This window comes from Poecilia mexicana, unplaced genomic scaffold (genome assembly GCF_051168715.1).
Source record: "Poecilia mexicana isolate PSO_F unplaced genomic scaffold, ASM5116871v1 scaffold_9, whole genome shotgun sequence".
Classification (NCBI taxonomy): Eukaryota; Metazoa; Chordata; class Actinopteri; order Cyprinodontiformes; family Poeciliidae; genus Poecilia; species Poecilia mexicana.
In genome coordinates, this window is record NW_028263378.1 from 17,227,798 (window position 1) to 17,252,877 (window position 25,080).

The window sequence follows — 25,080 nt, forward strand, 5'->3', positions numbered from 1 at the left end:
AAGGCCCTGAATTTCAATCCTGGTCTGAGTCCTCCCTGTGGATGCGTGGGTTCTCTACCATCCTCCCGTAGTCCAAAAACATGAAGATGGGCTCTCCAAATTGTCCTTAGGTATATATATGTGTGTGTGGTTGTTTGTCCGTTGTGTCTCTGTCCTGGATTAGGACCTGACCAGGGCGTATTGTCGCCCACTGACTGCTGGAGAAAGGCACCACGACTCTGCAAGGATCAGTAGGTACATTAGATGGACAGTCTAAATAAATATTCTATATTCTGCTCTTTGTTTACTTACAAGAGAATAGAATCACTATTTTAAGCATTAGTAATATTATTTATTGTGATCATAACATTAGTCATAGGAAAATAAGCAACGTCTACCAGCAGGTTTCTTATAATTTACCACATGTCAACTTACAAACAACAACATGCGTAAAGTAATGGATAATTGTACATGATTTTCATATTGTTTTGCAAATAAAAAGGTAAAACCTTTGGTGTGGATTTGTCCTGTGTCCAACTGCAAACATGACTCCATGCACTCTCTTCCATAAAGAACAGATTTGTAAAACGTACTGAAGATTGTGGTTGTAAAGTGACAAAATGTGGAAATTCGGAGAGTCGTCCAAACCTCTTAGTTCAGAAGAGTGAACTGAACCAAACTGGGATCGGAACCACAAAGAATAGAACTGGGTGCAACACAAAACCTTCAAAATACTGCATACAACTACTTTAAAGTTATATGAGATTTTAACATATGGTTACTTTACAAAGTACTAAATCATCAATCAAAATAAAGTGAATAGTTCTGATTAAACTCATTGGCAGCAACTGGGAGCAGGTTTGGGATGAAACGTTTTTTCTAGATTAATAATATACAAGAGACTGAATAAGTCCATAAAAATATTTTATTTCAAACAAAGAAAAACAGATCGGTTTAGATTTATTTTTTTTTAAATTATCGACAAACTGTTTCAGGGGCGAAAAACAAAATCAGTTAAGTTCAAGATTAAAGAAATATTTTTAAAAAAATACCACAGAATGGATGAATTCACAAGTTTAACTAATGATACATGAAATCATTTTAAAATAAATGTATTTATAAAAAGACAGAATACCTGAGAGGATTCTAACACACAAAACAAACTAAACGCATTCACAGTAATATTGCAAACAGCCCGAAGAAGAGCTTCTAAAATGTTTTGGATCAGAGATGAGTAAAGATGCACCAATCCAAAGCTTTTGTCACAATCAATTGTATTGTTTTAACCTCTTAAATGACACATAAACAAGGAAGTGTTTGATTTTTGTAAACATTTCACAGAACTGAAATAAATAGCCTTGAGTAATTATGGGTAATGGCAAGGCAAACAATATTTTAATGTATTTATAATTCACAGAAGCTTCATGAAAAAAAATGTTTAAACTACAAAAGTGTGTTTTTCATCTCAGGTGACAGTTGTTTGTCAGATTAAAAGTATATTTTGAAAATAACCTTCTCACAGGCATTAAATGGTTTTCATTAAGCCCACATTTCTGGGTTAAAAATATTTTTTTATTGGTTTAAGTAATTTAATAATCTTATTTGTTAAGTGACAATCATCACAGCTAAGAAAAATAAAGACTTAAACCAGCAGTCTGTGTGTAATCAACATATATATTGTGCTTTACTTAGTGAACCGAGTTACTGACAAACTATGATGAGGAATCCAATTTGCATTTCCCGTGAAACATCCAGCTGTAAATGATCCCAATTGACCGAGAGCAATTACTTATTTGACTCACAGTGGATCTAAAAAGGAAACATTGGCCTAAGAATGAAAACAAATGAGATGCCAATCTTTTCCATCCTTGCAGTTCTCTCTTTGAGACATTTAAATATCTGGTAATCTGGTCCCAGTAATTAATATACTGGCCTGCTAATTTTACTGATCAGCAGGAAACAAATTAATCAGTTCAAAAATGCTGACATTTAATGAGGCATGACGGTTTGGATAGATGCACCCCTTCGAGTATAAAGCACCACAGCTGGTGTCGCCAATAAATATTCATGAATCACAAACGCTGGAGTGAAGGCATTAAGCAGAGCTAACGGTTACTCATCAGTTCAGTGCTGCAGCTCAGCTAGGAGCGACACATTAGTGCAGTGACTGCACTGCTCTTCCTGCTTCACTAAGCTCTTGCTACTGTATGTTTCAAACTATAGAAAACAAAAACTTTCCAAGATGGTGGACAGTTTTTTTTTTTTTTTTTGCAGGTTTGCTGCTTCTTCACATCTATTCGTAATGCCCGGGTGTAATCGCGGCACTGATTATTGCAGTTAAATAGCTATATGCATGAAAACACATTCAGGTAATATGTCAGTCAGGGTGTTTCACACTAAAAAATACAAGGTATTTGCTGGTGGGTCAATATGTGAAATGGAGAAAAGTCCTTTTGCAAACATTTTTGAGCATTTGTATCACAAAACCTAAGAGAAAAGGGGAAGAAATCCTCCCACTGAGAAAATTACTTTTGCCCAAGAGCTAAAATCACAGTTTGTCCTGTGTGCAGTAAAAACAAGGCACTTCTCCACGTCGGCTGCTGAGATGACAGAGGTTGGCAGTGATCGCTGCTGCATTACAGGTTCCACCTACGACTGGCCTGGTGATTGTCTACTAAGCCTAACCCTAACCCACCAATGTCAGGCTGAAATCTAATTAGTTGCTTTTTTGCAAAAAAACAAACAAATAAAACAGATTATTTAAAAAAAGCATGAGGCAGCACCACCATCCAGATGTAAACCAGCGGCATCAGAGGTCCTGTTCCGCTGCACACTGCTGCAGGTACCACTCGTACAGTTTAGCCTATAAAGTAAAAAGTAATGACAGGTTTACTTTTAGAATACAATTAAAAACAAGTAAAGTTAACCAAAATATATCACAATTTCTTGAAATGACATTACGAGAGCACACTATAACCCAGTGTCTCATGCTCAATCAGTCAAAATGAAAGAGACGAATTTTCAACGCATTTAATCAGTTATGTGGTCTGAGCAGTGCTGACGTGAGGAGGAAAGGTTCTCCACGGTCTTGCGGCGCCCACAGCGAATGCTCCATCACCGCCGCGGTTTATCTTTGATCTCAGAACCTCAAGGAGAAACTGGTGCTTTCGGAGGTGTGTGGATATACTAGAGGAGATCCCATAGATAAGACCATTTAAAAGGAGTTATGTGTTCATGCCTCTTTGTGCCGAGCGCCGGTCGAGCTGCAGCGTTCTGGATTATCTGTAAAGGCAGCAGGGATGATTTATCTAGCCCAGTAAAGAATTACAATAGTCCTGGCGAGAGGGCATAAAAGCCTGAACGACCTTCTAAAAGTCCTTAAAAGAGAAGTGAAGCTTAGCCGCTGCAGTCAATCGTGGCTGGAAAAAGCTAGATAGCATTTCTATGTTCGTCCAACTTAAGACAACAGTCCAGGCCAACACCCAGACTTCCCACTGCAGAGAAACTTCCAGTAGCTAAAAAGGCATGAGCCAAACAATCTCGGATGACAAAGATGAGTCAAAAAAGCACAGAAGCATTTCTGTGTGGATTTGACTGAATGTTTTGGGTCATTATTTTGGTGAACGACCCGATTTTGACCCATTATCGGTTAGAAAGCGGAAACTATGACTGTGAGAATACCAGATTATTGAAGGAGAAGTCAGTCTAACCTTTTTAGTTCTGACAATATCTTGGATATAATCCATGTACTCCATCATCTTCCTCTTCTCCTTCTTCGTCAGAGTCTTGTTTCTTCGGCTGAGGATGAAGGGCAAAGAACCATCAGAACCATAACCCAAAGCGTAAAATGTCTGCACGTGTCTGAGAGACAGGCTGAATGCTAATTTCACCCCTTTATACAATTTGGACAAAAGGGAAGAAATCAGTATGAATAGAAGCATATTCTAATCATTTACTGTCATTATGTTTTCTTTCCAGCTAAGGCTTAAAAGTTTTTATTTTGATTTATTATTGACAACTTTAAAATATTACATTTAACATTATTTTTAAAAAAAGAAAAGAAACAGGAGAGTTTAGTATTTTTTTAAAGTACAATATTCATTCTGCTCCAGATGCCTCCAATATTGATTGAAATGAAAACATAAAGAGGAGTTTTACTTTTTTTTACCTAATAATTTTGTGAAAGTTTGAAATAAATAAAACTCAAAGCGCAGTTAATAGCAATCAATCTGACTGATTAATCTGATTGTGGAGAATGCAAGATATCAATATCAATTTTTCTGTCTAATGTTCCAGTTACACATATTTTATCGAGGCGTGTTGAATGGGTGTCTTTACGCACTTACCCTGCAAAATACTTTGCTAGGAAAAGCAGGACGTAGCAAAAAGCCCCAAACGAGATCACAAAAACTACTTGTTTGTCCTCCGGTATCCATTCCCATAAATACATCACTATCCCCTGGGAGAGACAGATACACAGAATATTTTATTATAATGTTTTCACATCAGATTTTGCTCTCTTTGAAAGATTTCCCGGACTCACTGTGAAGACCATAACGGTCTGAGTCGGACCTTCGCCCAGCAGGTCGTCCAGTTGCTCCTTGGAGAAGGTGCTTACAATGAAACTAAGGATGAAAAGGAACGGCAGGAAAAAGCCCAAAGCCAAACACAGAACTGAGTGAAGACGGACACTCCTGTTGGAAGCCACGTCAGCCCTGTGTGCAGAGTGACAAAACCTGACTTGAAACATTTAATGCAGCTAAATGGTTTGATTTTCAACCATTTTATACACATTTGTTTTATCGAAGTAAAAGAAGAAAAAAAATATAACAGCACTGAATTGAACCTGTCCTGCTCCAGTTTGTTGGTGATGGTCGAACAAATGAGGTCAGAGTCTTTCTCCAGCTGATCTAAAGTCTTCTGGACAGCCTGGTTGATGGTCTTCTCAATCGTTTGACAAACGCTGTCAATCTGGTTCACACACCTGCTTGGCTAAAAGATGCAAAGATGGAAAAAGAACAACAACAAAAAAAAACAATTTAATCCAAAAAACAATTGTAAAGTAAAAGCATCTCATGCATCTCAGTAAAATTCTGCAACAAATCCTGAGGGTATTTTGACAGACAGCCGTGTGCAAGAAGCTGCAAGTGAGGCTGCTCAGCAAAAACAAGAACACTGCAAACCAAGGGAGACACAAATCGACCACGCAGTGCAGACCTCGGGGACAGTAGATCACACGCAGCTATAGCAATAAGGCTGGGTATGAGACACAATTCTTAACCCCGCAGTCCTAAGAGGGGTTGAGTGGTGAACCCTGCATGAGCTTTTTACCCTGTGCGCAGTCCCATCAGGGTCGCATTGATCCTGTGTGTGCTGCTCCCCAAGTTTTCTTTTTTCATGTTTTTGGGAACTGACGGGACAGCCCACGGCTTCCCCACTGTCCAACCGTGACATCTGCCTCTCTGCAGGAGGGTTAAACTCAAGCTGATAAAAATCTATGACACAAAACCCCCTTTGCATCTAAAGCTCATCAACTCCAATCAAACACAATTAGGGAATTTGAAGGAAAACTACGGGCTTTTATAATGCACAAGCCTAAGTGAGGAAAGGTCAGCTCAACACGATTTAAACCGCGCATTCATCTTGAGTAAAAGTAACAGACTTTCATTGAATTTACACAAAATGAAAAGAAATGCACAAAATGAACTAGTTGTTTTAAATTGCAGAAACACTAAAATAATTAAGCATATCTATTTTTAGTTAAAATAACGCCGTCTTCACCTCTTCTGACACAAGGACATTAAATGTGTTAGCAGCTTTTAAGTGTCTGTTCAATGAAATATTATACCTTCACACTATTGTGCAGTTATAGAAGCAGCACAATGAAACCAGTGCATCACCACAAACCTAGACACACCTCTGTCCAGAATATACTCTTATTTTCTAAAAATGGATCTTGACACCAAAATAATTAAGTCCAAATTCAGGAACACTGAATTTCACCTTCTGTGGGTTGGGGATGTATATCGTCGGCATCTCAAAACCACATTTGTTGAGGCCTGGACGGCGGCACAGCTCCTGGACAATCTGCATCATTACTCTCTGTGGGGGGGGAAAAAAACAACATATATTTATAAGCTAATACTTTTTTCTGGGTAAAAGTTAAAACAGCTTTGATGGACAAAAAGCTGACCTGTCTGTCCGTCTCCTTCCCAGCTTCGTCTGCTTTGCTGAGATAAAACAACAGCTTGTCTCCACATTTGTCGCTCAGCTTCTCCACGATGTTGAGCGTCCGTTTGCACAGCGCCTGACCCATCGGGTCAAAGAAGACGAATACCAGGTCCGCCTGTTCTCCTGCGCAAAAATAATCAGACGCGTCAACGTCTGCGGAGCAACTCTGATGATGCCGAAAACATAAACCCTTAAGTTCTCACCCAACCAGGTGATGGCGCTGTTGACATCAAATGGGTAGATCATGTCCCCGTCCACCAAACCAGGAGTGTCGACGAACGTCACCAGGCTGAATTTCTTCTGCTTTGAGGTGGAGATCTCAGCAGACAGGTAGTCCATCACACCTGTAAAAAAAAAAAAAGACAGATTTTGGATGAATACGACCGATAAAGCTGAGTCACTGCAGGATTCTGCTGTATCTGATGTACGCAGTGTGGTCAATACTTGGACACCGGAGGGAGCTCGGCGATACTGAGGTCAGAAACTCTTTGTCCTTGCAGGTTTGCAATTTCACAAACTTTGTCTTTTAGAGGCTCAGTAAAAAACAAAAAACAAAGCTGTCGTGGCTCATGAATCATTTGAATGTCGCTGTGATGTCTCACTGTGGACAGGTCTGTTGTCACTGTTACACACAACAGCTCTTCAACTGGCAGCTTTAGTGTGGGCCGTAGGACGTAAAGCTAGCCAGTGAAGAACGACTGTGAGGCAACGCACTGCGAGGCCATCGTAACGCATCACAGCGAGCACCGTCCCCACAGACAGAACAGGATCCACAGGCAGAGGATTTACCCGATTGGGGTGAATGTCGGGTTTATTTAGGGCTTTTAATGGTTCGTTTGAACCACTTGTTTTCCAGATTAAAAAAAAATTTTTTTTTTCTATTTATTTCCACTTTAACTGGTGTTTAAATTATAAGTCATCATGGATTTTTTAAAATCCAGACATGGCTAACGTGTGCATACATCCTCAAATTCATGCAGATTATTTGGTTACACTAATATTTTGTTACACTTCCTTCAGGACGTTGACTTTTGACCACACCATGTTTTTCCATCACCAACAAACTTTCAGTCTAATTCTGGTTGAATATTTGACCTCCTATCACTATTGGTAGAACTAATTTAAATTGTTCGAGTTTCTAACATAGGTCTGGCTTCAAGGCACAGTCCATAAACTTTCAACTGGGCTGAAGTTGAAGCCTTCCCAGAACATTAATGTTATCCTGCTTTATCCACTCCAGAATGAGATTTAAAGTGTGTTTGGGATCACTGGAGCAAACCACAGTGTTCAATTTTAACCAAACAGTTTCTAATCTGAAAGAAACTTGAACAATTTTGAAGTTGTCATTCTTCATTGTTTCACCCACAGTAGCACTGGTAACAAAACAGACCCGCAGAATGACGCAGCCACCACCCCTGGCAGTTTGTACATTGTGCAAATAGACTTCCTCTTACTGTGACCAAAAAGCTCAATATCTGCCTCACTGAGCAGCAACACTGGTGTTCCAGCATCTTCTAGTTTTGAATATAGTTATCCCTCGGTTGAGTCTGTGTTGACCATAATGGTTTCTTGTTTTCACCAGATTACAACATTTTGGGTCAGCTAGTTGAAAGTTGGACAGAGAAATTGGATTCATGTCGGGAAGTGGAATTGGGAGATATTGTTTAAAAATAAAATCTCTCATTTTTTTTTATACAAAATTAGATTTCCAATTTTACTTGATTTTTTCCCCCTCACTTTTGCTCCTTAAAAAAATTACACATCACAGAAAATATCTTTAAAAAATGTGTTATTTCAATAAATACTTCTGCGTGGGTGGGCTGACATCACTCAAGAAATCCATTGGTGAAAAAAACATCCAGATTTTCAAAACTTAAATCAGCCACCATATTTAAATGTGCAGGAACATTTCTACTAAGAAGAGCGCTCCAAAACACCAGCAAAGATTATTCCAGAAACTTGTTAATGGCCTCGTTTACTCGTTTTTTTAAAAACGAAGGTAGAGGTAATTTTATTTATATAGCACATTTTCAGCAACAAGGCCATACAAAGTGCTATTAACTATAACTAATAACTGTTAAAACCCAAATGAATGTCACGGTAATCATCATAAAACATTCACGCCCATAATAGACAGGTAAACTTCAGAGCAGAGCTGTTGAGCTTCTCTCTCTCTCTCCACTGAAACGGAGCGCAGGCCTGGGATGACACTGAGGCTGTTTTATACGAAGAGGCAGGTGTCAACACCCGTCACAAATCACACCCCTGTGCTGCAGCGAGCAGGACCACTGCTGCTGCTGCTGCTGTGCCACATTAGCATTCCCTTATCAACGCAATATCAGTACAACCGGCTCCGAGTACAAAACCTTAGAGGTCCAGACTGTGCAAACAGGCAGTTATTAGAAAAGAAATGTTAATAAGCACGTGTGTAAATGCAATCAAACTTAACTAAATGCTGATAACCTGAACTGAAGTCAGTCTGGATGATTCTTAAAATATAAATGCTTGAATATGCCGATTGGAACTAAAATGAATGATGCTTTAAGAAGAGAGACATTACAGTTTGACTCAAATAAAAAAAGCCAGAAAAGGGGAAACAAGTGATTCCAATCAATTTGAAAAGAGTTTCTTGGCTGAACTCAAAAAAAGCTTTGCAGCAGATTCACAACACTAAAAAAAATAAAAACAGGGGGAAGAAACACTTCAAGACTGCTGCAAAGAAGCTTTTGCCAGATTAAACTCGTAAAATTAGATTGACTGCATACGGTTGAAATTAAATGAGCAGAGTCAAAACCTTCGTTCTAGACAATAATGAAGCATTTCCTGAGAAGGACGTTGCATAAAAGTCCAAACAACAGGTAGAGAGCACAGAGACAGACAGAATCCATGTTCAAACATTCATTCAAATAAGTGTTTCTCCTAAAAGTGAGCCAACATCTCCTCCCGCAAAAGGATATATGATGATCTTCTGATGAGTCATCCTCAGTCTCTGGGAAAGCTGAATAAAAGCCTGATGTGCCTCTTCCAGATGCAGCGAGGAAGTTCAGAAGATATAAATCCAGCTCTTTTGTCCAGCAGCAGCAGCAGCAGCAGCAGAAGCAGAGCGACTCTGGGCTGCAGAGCAGAGCTGTTGCTGCTCCGGCACGGGGCTCCACCGCCTCTAATGGCTGTGACATTTCTCAGCCGCCCCTCCTGACTACACTGCACTGCTGTCGACGGGGCGTGTGACTCATACGCCATACCATGAGTCCGCACCCAGTGAACCTTCTCGCTCTGCATACTCCCCCTGTCAACATACGCGCGCCGCACCCCACCCCCTCCAGCAGCGCCAGCGCTCAGCAGCAGGCACACCCAGTGTCTCTCCAGTGACTCCGCTGATGCACACGTTCTCCCTTTTATATAAACCAGAGTCATTTCAGCTGGCACATGTCCGATCCACACACCGCCTACTGTCTGCGAGACAAGGAGGGAGGGAACAGGTGGGATTTCTAACTTAACAACTGCGGTTTAAAACAGAAAAAAGAAGGAAAACAAAGACGTCTGGAATCAGAACTTGTTTTTTGTATTTTCCAAGTAAAAAGCCAGACTTAAAAAAAAAAAAAAAAAAATCTGTAGTGGTTTTCATGGCTGGGGTTAAATTTAGTAAAAAATTGACTTTTTTTAATCAGATTATAATGATTATTTCCTCATCAGAAACATGCATGGAGTGTTGCTTTGATTCTTTCATGCATGTTGGAGGAATCTCCCATAGCCACCATTTGAAGCGACTAAAAGCTCCTCCTCAGTGCTGCAGTCTCCAGCCGAGTATCCGCCTCACACATCACCCCTCCTCCACAACTACCCTACTCAACTCCTCCAGACTAGTGGCAGCAACAATTAGCAAACACCTGGTGAACCTGTGAATTTGCTGAGCTCATCGTAAAAGCTACTTCTCATTCCAAAAATGCTGTAAACAGCATAAGAAAGAGCCATTGCTGCGTTGATGTGCTGAAGGCGTAGCTCCTACTGTAGGGGCTTCTTAAAGAGACAGAGGCCCAATTTAAAGGTGTCAAATTACAAAGTAACAAAAGGTAACCCTGCCACCCAGACGGTGGAAGATTTGTGATGCTGCGGGTCTGTTTGTCTTCCAAAGGCAAACATATTTCAAATATGTTGCCTGTATACAAGATTGGACCAAAATGGAGTAAGACAAGCAGCCAAATCATAAAGAAAAACTTTGAAAGACCTTTAGAAATCCCTATAAAGACCATTAAGTTAGATTACATGAAGTAAATTATACAGAAAGGAGTTGTGGTTTTATCTGATGGGGAGGAAATAGAAATCTCTCAGGGTTCCAAGTAAGTAGAGAGGATTTCTAGGGATGTGAAAAAAATTGACACGCCACAACAGGTTAATTTTAAATAGAAAAAAAATAAATGTTTGACACATATTTAGATTAAGGGTAAATAATTCACCAGCCTTGCAGTGGGAATCATTTTAACACTCTTCCTTTTTTTTTTTTACATGATTGAAAAGCAACTGTGTTCAACAAAAAAGGGCAATCCAATGTATTTCTATGATTATACTGGCTACAAAAGTGGCACTATTTTAACTAGCTTCCGTTTAACATGCTAATACAACAGCAGGCTAAATTTCTGATGCCAAACTTCATCACCTTATGAGAAAAATAAACATGTACGACACCGTTTTATTCCCAGAGACATTTCAAGGAAACACCTGCACTGAATAAGATACAAAATGGCAACCTTCTGTTTTCCCAGAGCAATAGTATTTGTAGGTAAATTATACAAAACAGTCAGAAAATGTCCTTCATGTTCTCAGTTATGAGCTTCAATAATAAAAAAAAAAAAGTCAAATCTTACCTTTGAACTCAAGGATAGGTCGGAAATGAGGATAGAGATGTAATGTTGCATTTCCCTGTGAAAGAGTTAAAAATGCAACATGAGAGGGACAAATCTCTACAGCAGAGTCTGCTTTAGTTTTAGTCATGTGATTTGGGGATTAGAAGCAGCTTGCATGCTGCAGCTGAATATCCTTGGTTTGGCCACTCTGCAGTCCTGACTGTAAATATTTTATTCATCCTCATCACTCTGACCAAAGCGGGTTATGAACAGGGAGTTAAAGCGTGAGAGAGGAGGGAGAGGCAGGCAGCTCCCAAACCTGTTTAAGTGCTGCAAAGATGACTCAGGGCGCGCAACAGAGTGCATGACTGAGGCCGAATGCATAATGAGAAATTAACACAGAAAAAAAATAGGACGTGTAAGAGATTGCTTCTAATTGTCTGCTATTAAGGCATCAAGTAGAGATTAAGTTTTCCACCAACATCCATAAATCCTAAAAACCAAGAGCTTGTGTTCCGTTTGCACGTCTCCGTGTCGATCTTACCGTCAGCGACTCTCTCTTGCGACCACTGGTGATGAAGGTAAAGCCCTGAGTTTCAATGGCCACACCGGTTTTCTGAATGTGCTCTTCGACATACCTGCAGAGACATTTCAATCAGGCCAGAAATTAAGAGTGAAAATATTTACAGGATTCAGTGGTGTCGAGCATGCAAACACCTCAGATCCGACCTTTGTCAAAACATTTAGGTACTTCAAGCAAGGCTTCTTAAGGCCTTCAAGAAATGAGTGTTTTATAAACATTGACATGGGGTTATGATCACAAGTTCATTGTTCACATAAAAGACGGTTCTGCAATTTTAATGATCTTACTCATTTAAAAATCCAGACAGAGCTTATTATGTATAATTCATTCAGGACTGTTGTAAATTATAAGGACTAATTAATGTGTGAAACTTTGAAAAGTTTATTCTTTGAGACGCATCACATGTTGTAGCGCTGAGTTTACACAAGGTGGTAGAAAAAAAAAAAGCTGTTCATTAAATGACTTATTATCTGATGAGATGCTTCCTGAATGCCCGATTCAAACTCGGTTCAATTTGTTTCCTGACTCAGGGTCGGGTCGGGGACGCAGCTGGCCCAGAAACCTGAAGAACGCCGACTCAGAGGAAAGAACCGAGCGCGCTCACTGGGAACGGCAGCCGATAAATCATTTGAACACCATGTCTCATACGCTGAAGTTTATTTTTGTTTTCAATTTCTCAAGTATAAAAGCAAAAAAGGAAGAAAAACACACATTAGTTCAAAATATGTGGTTGGAATCTGAATAAGGAAGCTGACCATCTCTTTATTTTCCTGCAATTTATTTTGAAATCACTTCTTAATTGGTTTAAGCAGGTTAACACGCTGCAGAGCTGCTCTCACAGCTGATCATTTCCCACTGAGCCCACAAAAACAAACGTCTTTAACACAGTGGGCATCCTGGTGCTCATAAATCCAGCTCTAGAAGCTGCTTAGCTCCTGTTTTGCAGCACTGCTGATCACAGATCAGCTGATCAGGCTGGGGAAATGTTCACAAGCACCATATGTTTAAAGCAGCATTAATATATTCAGGTAATGATTTTAGGTGGTTCACAAAACCATCGAATAACACAGCATCAAAAATATATTACACTTAGCACAATAAACAGCTGTAGAAATTGCAACTATCATTTTGTTCCTCTCCTGGTCTAAAATAATAATAAAAAAAACACTCACTTTATAATAAAACAACACTGCAAAAAATTGTAGATTATTTTTGTTTATTGATGAATTTCCATTACACACAATTACAAACTTGCTGCCTATGAATCAATCATTAGGGGGCCTGTGTCAAAAATAGGCTAAATAGTCAAAAAAAAAAATAAATAAAAATCACCCACTGTTAAACATGAACAGACAATTTAAAATCCATTAACTTATACCTGCTAGCATGAAGCAATCCAGCTCTTATAAACGAGGGGGGGGATGTTGTTCTGGGAGAGGATGCCATTCACATGGACGTCATTTGACCAAAATGCTTGAATATTTATTTGTTCAAATCCTGAGATTAATGCAGATTACTAAATTAGATTGCAACATAGTAAACATGACATCAGTTTACCAAAAAAAATAAAATAAAATTATAGATTTCACATACCATCAGAAATGTTCAAAGTGGGAACAATCACAGATAAACTAGTGGATTAGTTTCCACTGAATCTAAAACAAATGTCATCCAATTTAAGGAGCCTATATTAAGTTTCAGAGCTGGTATGGCTCAGTCTCATTTGGTACCTGAAAAAAAAGACTAACTCTCCACCTAAATTCAAGAGTTTTCTCTGTTTGATATACATTCCTGCAAGAAAGTATAAATGTATTTTTAAATTTATGCCACTTACTGCTTAAAATGTATTTTAATAGATGTTTTATTTAAAAAAAAAAAGCATGGTTTGAGATGGAACAAACTGTTGAAGTTCCTCAGCTACATACTCTCCACCCATGTAGTTCAGAGGTGCCATGTGTGTATAGTATACCATGATAATATTTATGATGCACAGATTACTAAACTCTCTCCACAGATGAAGCGGAGAGTATAAAAACCAGACGAATGCATGTTGGATCAGTGAATTTTAATAAAAGAGATGTTCTACCAGTTAATGAAGGAGCTCTTCCCTGCAGAGTGATTTCCCATGATCATCACGATAATCTTCTTTCTCGGAGGAAGGAGCCGGACTCCGAGGCTGCTGGCAATTTTCACCAGACCTGCAAACACACAATGTAATCAAATACTAAAACAATTATATTCAGGCTAAATATAAATGTATCTCATAAAAATAAAAATAAAAAACTAGCTAAGTGCACTCTTTAGACATCTGCATGTGAGTATGCACATGCAAATGGAAATTTGCATTCAAGGGCGCACACAAATGCTAAAATCAAAATGTGGAAATCACTGAGAAGGAACAGAAACACTTTAGAAAACCTTTACTGAGTAGTTTTATTTTTAATGTCATCCTTACACTACACAACGTATTTATGGCTTAATGAAGAATAACTATGACTCAACTTTTTGAATAAACAATTTCTCTTTTAAAGGAAACTGGTTTTCAATCTAATTTTCTTTTCTGCTTTTAAAGCTACACATGGTCTTTGTCCAAAGTAGTTGTCTAAGTTGCATCTGGCATGCATTTGCATTTTCCAGGTATTTCACTAACTCCTTAGGATAAAATCTTATAAGAAGCATCTTCTGGCTACAACTGTAGACCAGTAGCTGGGAACATTCAAAGTTTTACTGGTACAATTGAGAAGTCCAGACCAAAGCTTTCAGGCAAGTCTTTCTTGATTTAACATACGGATGTTTCACAATCATCCATGCGAGTTGTCCATAGCATCCAGAGGTTGAGCATGATGTAACAAAACCCACTTCTGGTCTTCAAACAACCATCGATATGATGCTGATGCTGCATCAAAAACATTATTTTAAAATAGTTCATTCATTCAAAAATGAAATATGAAATCAGGACTCTGTGGGTTTCCTCCTCTGTTTGACTGAACTGAAGCAGCCAGATTGTTTGCTGTGGGAAGGTTTATCTGTGTAACATCTGATCCTGAAGAAAGGAAAAGCTACTCTCTAGTTCTTCTGGTTCAACATGTCTTCTCGCATCTGTCTCTTTCTGCTCAGTTTCCAAGTTCTATAACTATTGTACCAAGGAAAGCTCTGTGAGGAGTTTTAAGAGCAAAGTCTGCAGTCACACACATAGTTATTACATAACAGCGTTGGTGTGAGGGCAATCGCTCTTTACAACAGCAGTTGCATTTGTTTGAAGTGGAAGTAACCGGGTTTCGCCCTGTGTAAGAAGACATTGGCAGTGAGTGCACAGATAGGGGCGCTGCCTGCCAAGAGGGGACCGTCTCTGGTTCAGGTGTCATGTTTCTCACACTGACAGCAGCTGCTGCGGACAGACCGCTGCAAAATCTCTGCAAGCCCACAAATCACCGTAAAAACCCCCCTCTGCTGTTCAACATTTAAAAACCACACTCTTGTCTGCTTGTTTGTGCTGCTGTAACCCGGGTGTCCGCCGCTGGGTATTTACCGTTCTCGCTGTCCACATACAGACTGTGGCATTCCTTCAGGATCCTCTCGCTCGGGGTGGTGATCGCAGACTCCAGGGGGTTCGCCACATACCGGGGCTTTCTGCCCGACATGATCAAACCACGAACACACACGGAAACCGTGGATCTCCTTGCAGTTTCCAGAGGGGGAAAGGTTTCAGGGTTGCACACGCACATTCACGCTGTGCTTCTGTGAGGAAGAAGCGCCCTCTTGTGGTAAAATGCGGTCACTGTCAACGACACCTGCGCCTCAAGCAATCATTTGTGATAGTGGAGTAACTTTGACTTAAAAACACTAAGCTAATGTTGATAATTGGTCAGTTTTTTTATGACTAAGATTGGAGAGGAATTACAGACGTATGACAACTGTCCACCTCTATTGTTTTTGCTTGCATTTATGCTAGCAACCACATGATATAGCCTAGCAAAGAAAAAATACTATCCTAACTATAACTCCACTTTTTAAATGATAAGTGTTTAATCCTAAATTTAGGGTTTATAAGACAATTGAAAAGGAACTCAGAAAATAAATCTAAAATTTTCACTATGATGTGAAAAAACAATAAGTCCTCTCACAGATCTAAGTCAAGTTTCAAATTACTAAAATAAAAATCTACCTAGTCTGTGAGAACTATTTTGGAAACTCGCACGCAAACATTTTGTAACAACTCCCTCCAAGGGGGGAGATTTAGCAACAACCAACCCATGTGACAGCCAGCCCCATTCTCTCCTAATGCAAGCCTGCTTACATAATATTATTTTCACTGTTCAGTGAAATTAAAGTATCTTGTGTAGAAAACGAAGAAATAAAACATTGTTTTAATTTATCCATACACACAACATTTATTGAAAAGCTATCTTTCTGCAAATGAGTTTAACAGGAGGGAAAACTGAGAGAACAAAGACAGGGCACTGTTTGTGCAAAACAGTATGGTTCACAAACACGTCCTTTTTATTCTTTAAAGAAAAGCTGCTTAATTATATTGCCTTTATTGAATCTTCATGCACCAAACGCTATTGTTTATGGGAGTAGAACTTCTTAAATTATGCCTGTGCTTTATTGCACCGTCTCGCAATGCTTCAAGGCTCTTTGAAGGAATTTGTATGAAGGTCAACAAATGGCATTCTGAAGCATATGGAGTTGACTTGACCTGTTGAGTAAGGGTTTACAACTCACATGCTCAAAGCTGTGGATGTGATGAAGAAAAATCTCCGTTCTTCAACTGGAGAAAAGGTTAACATTGGACAAATCCTTTCACATTTCAGTGCAACCTTGTCTCAGGATCTGTGTAATAATACATAGAAGTGAGAAAAACCTTTCTGAAAACAAAAATATGTGTTAAGGAAAGGTGCCCTGGCATAAAATTGTATTTGTTTGTTTCAGGCTAGATGTTGAGTAATTCTAAACATGTACCACAAAGGCGGGTTATTATTTGGGTCAACAGTCCTTCCACTGCCAAAGGGGCTCAGGGGTTGTTAGTTAAACTTCAATGAGTTTAACAGCCGCCCCTCCAACCCCCGAGCAGAAGTCATGTGCTGCACCTTGCAGCTAGGAGACATAGTGAGGAGGGCGATCCGACTGAGGGGCTCGACACGCTTTCAATGCTTTGTTTGAACTTCATTTCACAGCAGCTTCCAAGATGAATTTAAGTGAGGGAGCCAATAAGTCAAAGAAAGAGGTGAGTGTAAGATTTGACCACATTTTGGGTTTTCTTTCTGAATATTTGATTCTGCTTTAGTGTCTGAAAATGATGCTCTGTAGATTCCCTGCAGCAGTAAATGGAGACATTTGGTCCAATAATATATTTTAGGAGTTTGCACTCTTTTGATGTTGCATTCATGGTTAATTCAACACAAATCATTTCATTTCCCGTTCTGAACATTTGCTGTAAGGATTCTGATGAAGATTTCCACGGTTTCCATGTGCATCTGCTGCAGCTATTTGTTAGTCGTTTGTGTATTTTGCACTTAAATTAACAGTATGTAAGATGTTTATGCTGTGAACACTAATCATGTATGTTATGTTTTTTTTTTTTTTTGCTTCATTGTCTATTTTATTAGACATAAATTAAAATCACAAACAGATTATTGCACATAAATCTGTTCTTTAATAAAAATCCACGATTAACTTAAACCTTTAATAATTATGGGGATGTTTTTTAACATGAATAAAAACAAAATAAGGGGATAAACAAAATGACTAAGCAAGGTAGAGGTCTACAGGCAATAATATTTTGTAAAAAGTGAGGAAAGCAAGAGACACAAGATGATTTTCTTCTGTTTGTCACATAGGGGGAGCCAGCACAGCATCTGTCTTCATCATGTCTTCAAACTCCAGTGGAGAGCATTACGGTATTTATATTTTGACTCCTCTTGTTGCCTAAGAATGCAATATATATATATTTTGCATTTATATAAAATATATAAGAGCTGTGCTCTTCTTGTGTCTAGAGTTTTTGTTGTTGTTGTTGTTGTTGTTTTTAAATATCAGACAATGAAAACTATTTTGTGGGATTTTTTTTTCCTCTTTGAATTGTTGGACAGAACCTGATTCATATTGAAGAGAACAGTCTAAACAAGAAAACCTGGTTCCTGTTTAAATGAGAAAACTTGTGTTGTCCACACAGAGGTTTAATTTTAGAATGTCAATAAATTGGCCAAACATTTAAACGCACTTGATTGTAAAGAAAACAACAAAGTGAGCTGTAGCTTCCACACAGATCCTCCATTTTAATTCAAGTGCAATACTGCAGCATAAATAGACTTTTATTTTGTTAAAAGGACCAAATTTAAGAATATCAACCCTATAGCTTGTCAAAGCTGAAGAACATTTTACTATTATAAACATAAACGTATCACAGCAAAACACATTTGTTGATAATTTTAAGGGAATATAAGCTGCAACGATCAATGTTTATTCAAGTTGTCTGAAGGACTTCTTAAACCTCAAGCATCTTAACATAATTTAATCTTTATGACTGTGACATGACTGCTGTCCATTACCATCTCGGGTGTGGAGCGTGTTGCACCGAGGGGTCGGCGGGGAAACCGAACCATGATCTCACCTTGGGCCACAATATGACTAGAGCCGGTTCTGCCCCTTTTAATATGTTAATGCCTGATCATATTTTAATTCTGCATGAAATGTGACTGGCTTTTAGGGCTAACTTGTAATCCAACAAGACATTAAATTGATTGTAGGACAGTATAAAACCTTGATAAAACAGTACTTCAAATAAAGTGCTAATTAATTTTTTTCACATCATTTCTTCCTATAGTAATCCTACAAAGTTGAGATCAAAAGAGAGCATACAACACTTAAACTATTCCCAGAATATTAAGAAGCAAACAAATTATAAAAAGGCTATTATTTACTCATTAGGGCTGCTTGACATCATCAAGCAAGAGGTCCTGAGATGATGCAAAGGTTCGTTGTGCTTTAAGATCAGAAGACTGATTGATTGTTGTGAGATTACAAGACTGGTTGGTTTAGTATAGCTCAATATAGCTTCAACTGTCTCCACCAACACTTCGCTCACTGAGCTGTGCTCCTTCAGTACTTGGATGCTGTCACAGTAGCGTGAAACTCTGATGATCAGAGAGTACCCTCATCACGCAGAAGATTCACCACACTTCATACTCATTTTCTGACAACAGATCAGTTGTGTTATTCTCAGGATAAACTCGTCCACCGGTCAGACATCAGTTTACTTTGGAGAGCAGCCTCAAGAAGAAAAGGACACTCCGTGTGCGGACAATAGTTTTAAGGAGCCTTGAGTTTGCGAGAAAAATGCCAAAAGAATACGTGGATGAGTACGAGCCTTTGCTCGTAAGGGGCATTAAAGACAAAAGGCGTTTAAAGGTATGCAAGGCACACGTTGTTATGACTCGCTGAAGAAAAGAAGGATGAGTTTGATGTTCTTGATTTTCTGGGAATGCTTTCCTGAAGTCTTTGTTTGAATTCTTTTTTTTTTTTTTTTTTTTTTGCAGCTTCCAAACAAATCGCTGCTATTGGCTGTGTTTGCTGCTTGTGTTGGAGGAACGTTTCAGTATGGCTACAATATCTCTGTCATCAACGCACCCACAATGGTAAGAAGCAGGAAGAAATGGGTATACCAGGGGAGGATAGCAAAGCAAAGATGGATTGTTTAAAGTGGTATTGTATTGTTTTGGCTGAAAGAAAAGTTGTCTTTTTGTCTGCGATAACCTTTTTATAGTTGGTGAACTACTTGTCTGCAGATTTTTTTTGTTCTGTATCAACTGAGGACGTATAAATTACATATAAATTGTTAAAATTAAAACAACACTGCTCTTTATATTACCTCTTAATGGGTGAACAAACCTGTGCTTAGAAAGTACGTCAAAATTTACCTTTTGCTAATAATTAGCTGCACTGAAAAATTACAAACATTAAACTACATTTCTTTTCTTTCCTTCCATCCCAAGTATGTACAAAACTTCATCAACCAGACCTGGATGCAGCGCTATCAAACCAACATATCACAGGGCGGACTCACGCTGCTCTGGTCCACCATTGTTTCCATGTTCACCTTAGGAGGGCTCATAGGGGCATCAGTAGGCGGGACTCTGTCTGTGAAGCAGGGGAGGTATGGATATTTCTACGTTTGGTAAGACTAACTCATCTTCTATTACCTCTAAGTAGCATCGTGTGGTTTCCGTCAGGAGAGGGACGCTGCTGGCCAATAACGCCTTTTCACTGACAGCTGCTCTGCTGATGGGCCTGAGCTCCACCGTGGGGTCGTTTGAGCTGCTCGTCATCGGACGGCTCCTCAGCGGAATGAATGCAGGTGAACGCAGCCAAACATTCTTACATCTCTTGAGCTTCCCCACCTTTTGCATGGTACATCCACAAGCTGAAATCCAAAGTGTTGGGATTTGATGTTTTGCTGATTTGTAAGAACCCCAAATTCAACAGCTGTGAAGTGGGGAAAAAAGAAACACGGTTTTCAACATTTGTCACATATAATAGTCTAAAATATGTAGCAACCAACATGCTTTTTATAACAACTAAGTGAATTGGGTTAATAAAGTAACCAGCATTACACATGATTTAGTCTTTTTTTTCCTTTCTTTTTTGCAAAATAGCACTTTCTACAATGTTCCTTGTGTGTCCTACGTATCTTGTTCATAACTGCAAATGGGGAATTCTTTGACTTTCATATAATAATAACTTTCTTTTTTCCATTCTTCCATAAACACCAGATTTCTAGAGAGTACAACAATCTGCTGTCCACCTGAGCTATGGATCCCCCAGAGTGTCCAAGGACGTTTTGGCTGCTTCTCAATTCAGAAAACATTTCAAAATCCCTGCATCTGTTCCCTTTCATTTCAGAATTCACATGGAAAAAACATTTTCATGTTTCAAGAGGTCTAAATACTTCAATGAACCACTGTATTTGGAACAAAATGACTCAAAAGACACATTTTGTTTGATAGCCAAACACCTCCTCATAAACTGGTTGCATATGTTTAGTAATAATTCCTAAAGTCTTTTTCTCGTTAACATTTTTGGGGCCTGACTTTAAATCAAAATACTAACACATGTATCTCGGATTGTTGTTTGCAGGCATTGCCCTGTGTGTTCAGCCTCTGTACTTGGGGGAAATAGCTCCGACTGCATTACGTGGGGCCATGGGAATGGGAACTTCGGTCTTCATCACTGGTGGAATCTTAACAGGACAAGTTATGGGCCTCAAGTAAGTTTCAAACACTAAATATTATATACTTAATATTCACCTTCAAGGATTGTTGTGCTGTCCTTAACAAGCATGCTAATTTGGCATCTGTGTGTAACTGCAGAGAAATTCTAGGTAAAGAAGAGTACTGGCCCATCCTGCTCTCCACCACATGCATCCCTGCGTTCCTGCAGCTCCTTATTCTGCCCTGGTTTCCGGAAAGCCCGCGCTATCTGCTTATTGACAAAGGAGATGAGGAGGGATGTAAAAAAGGTAAAGCATTTCTAAAACTAGTCCTCGGTGTATTGTGTAGATCATTATTTAGATTTTTTTTGTTGTTTTTTGCTTGTTAAAACCCTGAAAATTCATTTTAACTTTATTGAAACGGCTGGAACTAAACCACAGAGCTAAAAATAAAGGCATTCCTGTCTTCCACGTGCTAATTTTGAGGAACCATATGAAGTACGGTATAAATACAGCCTTCTTATCCAAATTTTCTGTATACTCCTGGAAGCAGAAACCAGTGTTTCGTTGGTGCAGTCGGTTCATGCATGTGATCTCGTTTGGACCACAGCGCATTAACGTGAAAGGAAAGCTGTTTGCTGCAGAAAACCTTTTGATTGGACTTTAAAAGTCACACCCCTGACGCCTGATCAGATGAGAAGAATGGTGTTCATAGAGGATTTTACTCGCTGGGTCATGTGTTTTCCTGTGTCCAGCCCTGAGGCAGCTGCATGGCTTAGCTGACTCCGGTGATGCTTTGGAGGACATCAAGAAAGAGAAGAACAATTTGGTGGGTTTCCAGACCAAGAAGCCCTGGGAACTCTTCTCTGATCGTAGTTTACGGTGGCAGCTTCTCACCATCATCCTGCTGAACATTGCTCAGCAGCTGAATGGCATTAATGCTGTATGTATGACTAACCCCGTAATGATTATTTTGAAAAAAATAAATAAATAAAAATCAAAAGTCAGAATTATACCCTTGTGTCTTTAGATTTACTTCTATGCTGATTACGTGTTCCGACAATCTGGTATTCCTATGGATAAAATACCATATGCAACCGTCGGGACTGGTGCCTGTGAGTGCATCACAGCTTTAACATGTGTGAGTATCCGTTTCGACTTGATTTTGTTAATGAGGGTGTGTACAATTTTTATTTTTATGTAGTGATTAAGGTGCACACAAATTGACTATTTCCTCTGACTTCTGGAAAGATTGCTTTGGATTTGATTGGGGGGAATTAGAGCCGAGGGAACTGAGTACAAATGCACAACACACCTATTAGCTTCATATCTATCCAAAGTTAATGGAAATCAGTTTGGTTTATTTGTAAAATTAACTGAACTATCACACCAAAGTGCAACAAAATAGAGTAAAAAAAAAAAGTAAAATCCAACTGGTAGGAAAAATGGGAACATCAACAACAAAAACAGCCATCATGCTAAATGATTCATTGTTTTATGGTAGTAGTTTCTCCAATGAGGTCCACAGATGAAACAGCAAGCAGACTACAACTCAAAACAGAATTCTAACCATTCATAAAAACACCTAAAATACAATGAAAATGATCACAAAGTCTAAATCACAAAAGAAAACTGAAAATATCAAATAGTCAAATGTGTGCTTGAAGTGATCTGTGCAAAGACAGTCCTGACAATTTAGTCTGTATGCAAGGTTACTGCATTAAACTGGCACGTCTGTGTTTTTTACTATTTTAAATAAGGCTCAAGTAATTTGCAAACAATTGAATCAGTTTTAATTTACAATGTATTTTTATAATAGTATTATAAACAGTAAGCTTCCTGTTGAAGCACATTGGGTATTATTTTACACTTCAGGATTGTTTGGAACATGTCCAGCTACATTTGCTTGTTAAACCTCCCCGCATGGTCTTGTGACATGCTGTGTGTCTCACAGGGTATGCTTATTGAATGTCTGGGAAGGAAAGTCCTCATCATGGGGGGATATGTACTCATGAGTATCTGCTGTGTTTTTTTCACGCTGACGCTCACTTTCCAGGTAAGTTACCTCGTGATAAGACATCTTACCCGGACGTCTATGCCTGAGTTAACATTTGTTCTCCCTTCAGGATTACAGCCCCGTCTTTCCGTACCTGAGCATGGTGTGTATTTTTGCCTTCATCTTGAGTTTTGGCTTGGGACCAGGTAAGTAAATAAAGCATGAACCTCATTAAATTTCACAGCCATGTCACAGATTTTCTTTGTGTCTACCGTCTGTTAAAGGTGGTGTGACTAACATCCTAACAACAGAGTTGTTCACCCAAAATGCTCGGCCTGCTGCCTTCATGATTGCAGGATCAGTGAACTGGCTCAGCTTCTTCTTAATCAGCATGGTCTTTCCCTTCATTGTGGTCAGTGCTCCAGGTCAACAGGAGTAAGTCTGCTAACTAAAATGTTTCACTGTTGTCTGATGCATCCTTTCTTTACCTCCACAGACTGGGCTGCAGCAGTACTGTTTTCTGGTCTTCTTGGCAGTTTGCTCCTTGGTGGTCACCTACATATTCTTTGTTGTTCCTGAAACAAAAAACAAAACCTTTGTGGAAATTCAAAATGAGTTCCAGTCATCGAAGAGGAACAAGTTTTGCAGCTCAGATGGAGCTGGAACTATACTCTTATCAACGTCCATCTGAAATGTTTCTCAAACAAACTTTCTCTGTCATGCACAACACTTACACATCACTAAATAACGAGGATACACACATGAAGAGATTGTAGACTGTAATAAATATCTACAAACTGAAATTAAGATGACCTTGTTACACATCCCTGTATTATACAGTTTGTACTACCTCTATAAAGGGTGCTTTACTTAAAAATTTAAATAAATTTCAGATAAAAATGTCCATTCTTCCTTAATTGGTGTGAACAGGTTCAAAGTTAAGACTGCATGCTGCTGCAGCTGCCTGGTCTTTTCTAATCCCTCAGAGCTGCATGTGGTCTGGAGAACAAAGGCTTTTTGCAGGCGTTACTTTTTTACAGGGGTAAAGAGTACATTAGCGAGAAGATTTATGGAGATTTGGTTTGGTTAGAAGTGATAACACTATCAGAAGTATGATTTATATGATAAATATGCAACCAGGTCCAGATATGGGTTTACCAAAATGTTTTAAAAATTATTTGTTCCAGTGAGTATGGCTTTGGAGTACAGACTCATTTGATAGTTCACATCAAAATTTAAAAAATCTTTTTGAATATGGATAGTGATCTTAGGCTAAGCTTTTTGTCTTCTTTTGCCTGACTTTCTTATCATCTTTGAAAGTGGTGTTAATAAATAAGTATTTCTTCCTTTAGATGTTTTATTAATTTACAATTGTTTGTGCATAAGGTACGGTGAATGCATAAATCATTTAAGCATTAAAAATGCATGTCTGACTGAGCGTAGAAAGCTGTGCATGCTCACAAAAACAAGCTTATGGTCAAAATCCTTTAATGGCTTTGCAAACAGAAAGTCATAACAACTGAAAGAAAACTGCAACTAGTTAGATCAGCAGTTCCAACATAAAAACATGTCATGGCGCAGGCAGCTGCCAACCCAAACGAGAGTCTTGTCACCCTCTTTGCCACCCCAGCTAGCGACAATAAATTCAATAAATAGTTATGGTAAATCCGATAAGCGCATGAAACTCTGTATTCCGACAACATTGAATGCAACACAATGTAACCTGACTAAGTAGCGGGAAGTGATATATATATATATATATATATATATATATATATACATACATACACACACACACACACACACCCACACACACACACACTGGACTGGACATTACGTGACTTATCGTAAGTCACCTGTCCATTGAGTCAGGAATATCGGTGGTCAGGGAAATACTACAACCACTATTAAACCATAGATAACGGTAATAAGGGCTTCAGATTTCACAGGTGAGGAAAATGTTTTAATTTAAAGAAAACATTGAACAAGTGAGCAGTGGGTCAGTTATACTAGCCTAACTGTTAGCCTGGTATTGACATTGATAACATTAACATGTGCTGCGCAGTTCGGTGTGTTTTGGTTCCGTTAGCACTAAAACAGGTCAACCCGCCCACCAAGTCATCAGTAGAGCAGCTGTTTAAATCAGCTAATCAACCACCTCGGTGTTCAGGCGAAAACTTATTAATAATCACAATATAGATAACACAAGCCTGACAACATAATGTAACAGACTGGATGTTCT

At 38.9% G+C, this 25,080-nt stretch overlaps 2 protein-coding genes across 2 annotated transcripts; one reads left to right on the forward strand and one right to left on the reverse strand.

Moving 5' to 3' along the window:
- Nucleotides 1-886: 886 nt before the first annotated feature.
- On the reverse strand, nucleotides 887-15,374 carry LOC106904166 (uncharacterized). The gene is made up of 12 exons (XM_014968346.2): nucleotides 15,164-15,374; nucleotides 13,721-13,832; nucleotides 11,596-11,689; nucleotides 11,073-11,127; nucleotides 6,414-6,554; nucleotides 6,173-6,333; nucleotides 5,983-6,081; nucleotides 4,826-4,971; nucleotides 4,523-4,694; nucleotides 4,326-4,438; nucleotides 3,690-3,777; nucleotides 887-2,842 (listed from the first exon to the last, which is right to left on the reverse strand). Exons 1-12 carry the CDS (start codon nucleotides 15,357-15,359, stop codon nucleotides 2,789-2,791), a joined length of 1,431 nt encoding a protein of 476 aa, XP_014823832.2. The 5' UTR covers nucleotides 15,360-15,374; the 3' UTR covers nucleotides 887-2,788.
- Nucleotides 15,375-16,807: 1,433 nt separating this feature from the next.
- slc2a11b (solute carrier family 2 member 11b) lies at nucleotides 16,808-23,996 on the forward strand. Its single transcript, XM_014968334.2, has 12 exons — nucleotides 16,808-16,861; nucleotides 19,173-19,271; nucleotides 19,629-19,789; nucleotides 19,866-19,990; nucleotides 20,770-20,899; nucleotides 21,003-21,151; nucleotides 21,598-21,785; nucleotides 21,873-21,983; nucleotides 22,797-22,898; nucleotides 22,969-23,044; nucleotides 23,123-23,250; nucleotides 23,335-23,996. Exons 1-12 carry the CDS (start codon nucleotides 16,823-16,825, stop codon nucleotides 23,527-23,529), a joined length of 1,503 nt encoding a protein of 500 aa, XP_014823820.2. The 5' UTR covers nucleotides 16,808-16,822; the 3' UTR covers nucleotides 23,530-23,996.
- The last annotated feature ends 1,084 nt before the right edge of the window (nucleotides 23,997-25,080 follow it).

What these genes read in the sequence shown, in the direction of transcription:
- LOC106904166 (XM_014968346.2), bottom strand. Translation starts at nt 15,359, where the DNA reads ATGTGCGTGTGCAACCCTGAAACCTTTCCCCCTCTGGAAACTGCAAGG. An exon ending in CTAGCAAAGTATTTTGCAGG is followed by an intron (nt 3,778 to 4,325) that starts GTAAGTGCGTAA and finishes CTTCATCCTCAG; the next exon opens with CCGAAGAAACAAGACTCTGA. An exon ending in ATATTGTCAGAACTAAAAAG is followed by an intron (nt 2,843 to 3,689) that starts GTTAGACTGACT and finishes TTTACTTTATAG; the next exon opens with GCTAAACTGTACGAGTGGTA.
- slc2a11b (XM_014968334.2), top strand. Translation starts at nt 16,823, where the DNA reads ATGAATTTAAGTGAGGGAGCCAATAAGTCAAAGAAAGAG. An exon ending in CTGTCTGTGAAGCAGGGGAG is followed by an intron (nt 19,790 to 19,865) that starts GTATGGATATTT and finishes GGTTTCCGTCAG; the next exon opens with GAGAGGGACGCTGCTGGCCA. An exon ending in GGACAAGTTATGGGCCTCAA is followed by an intron (nt 20,900 to 21,002) that starts GTAAGTTTCAAA and finishes GTGTAACTGCAG; the next exon opens with AGAAATTCTAGGTAAAGAAG.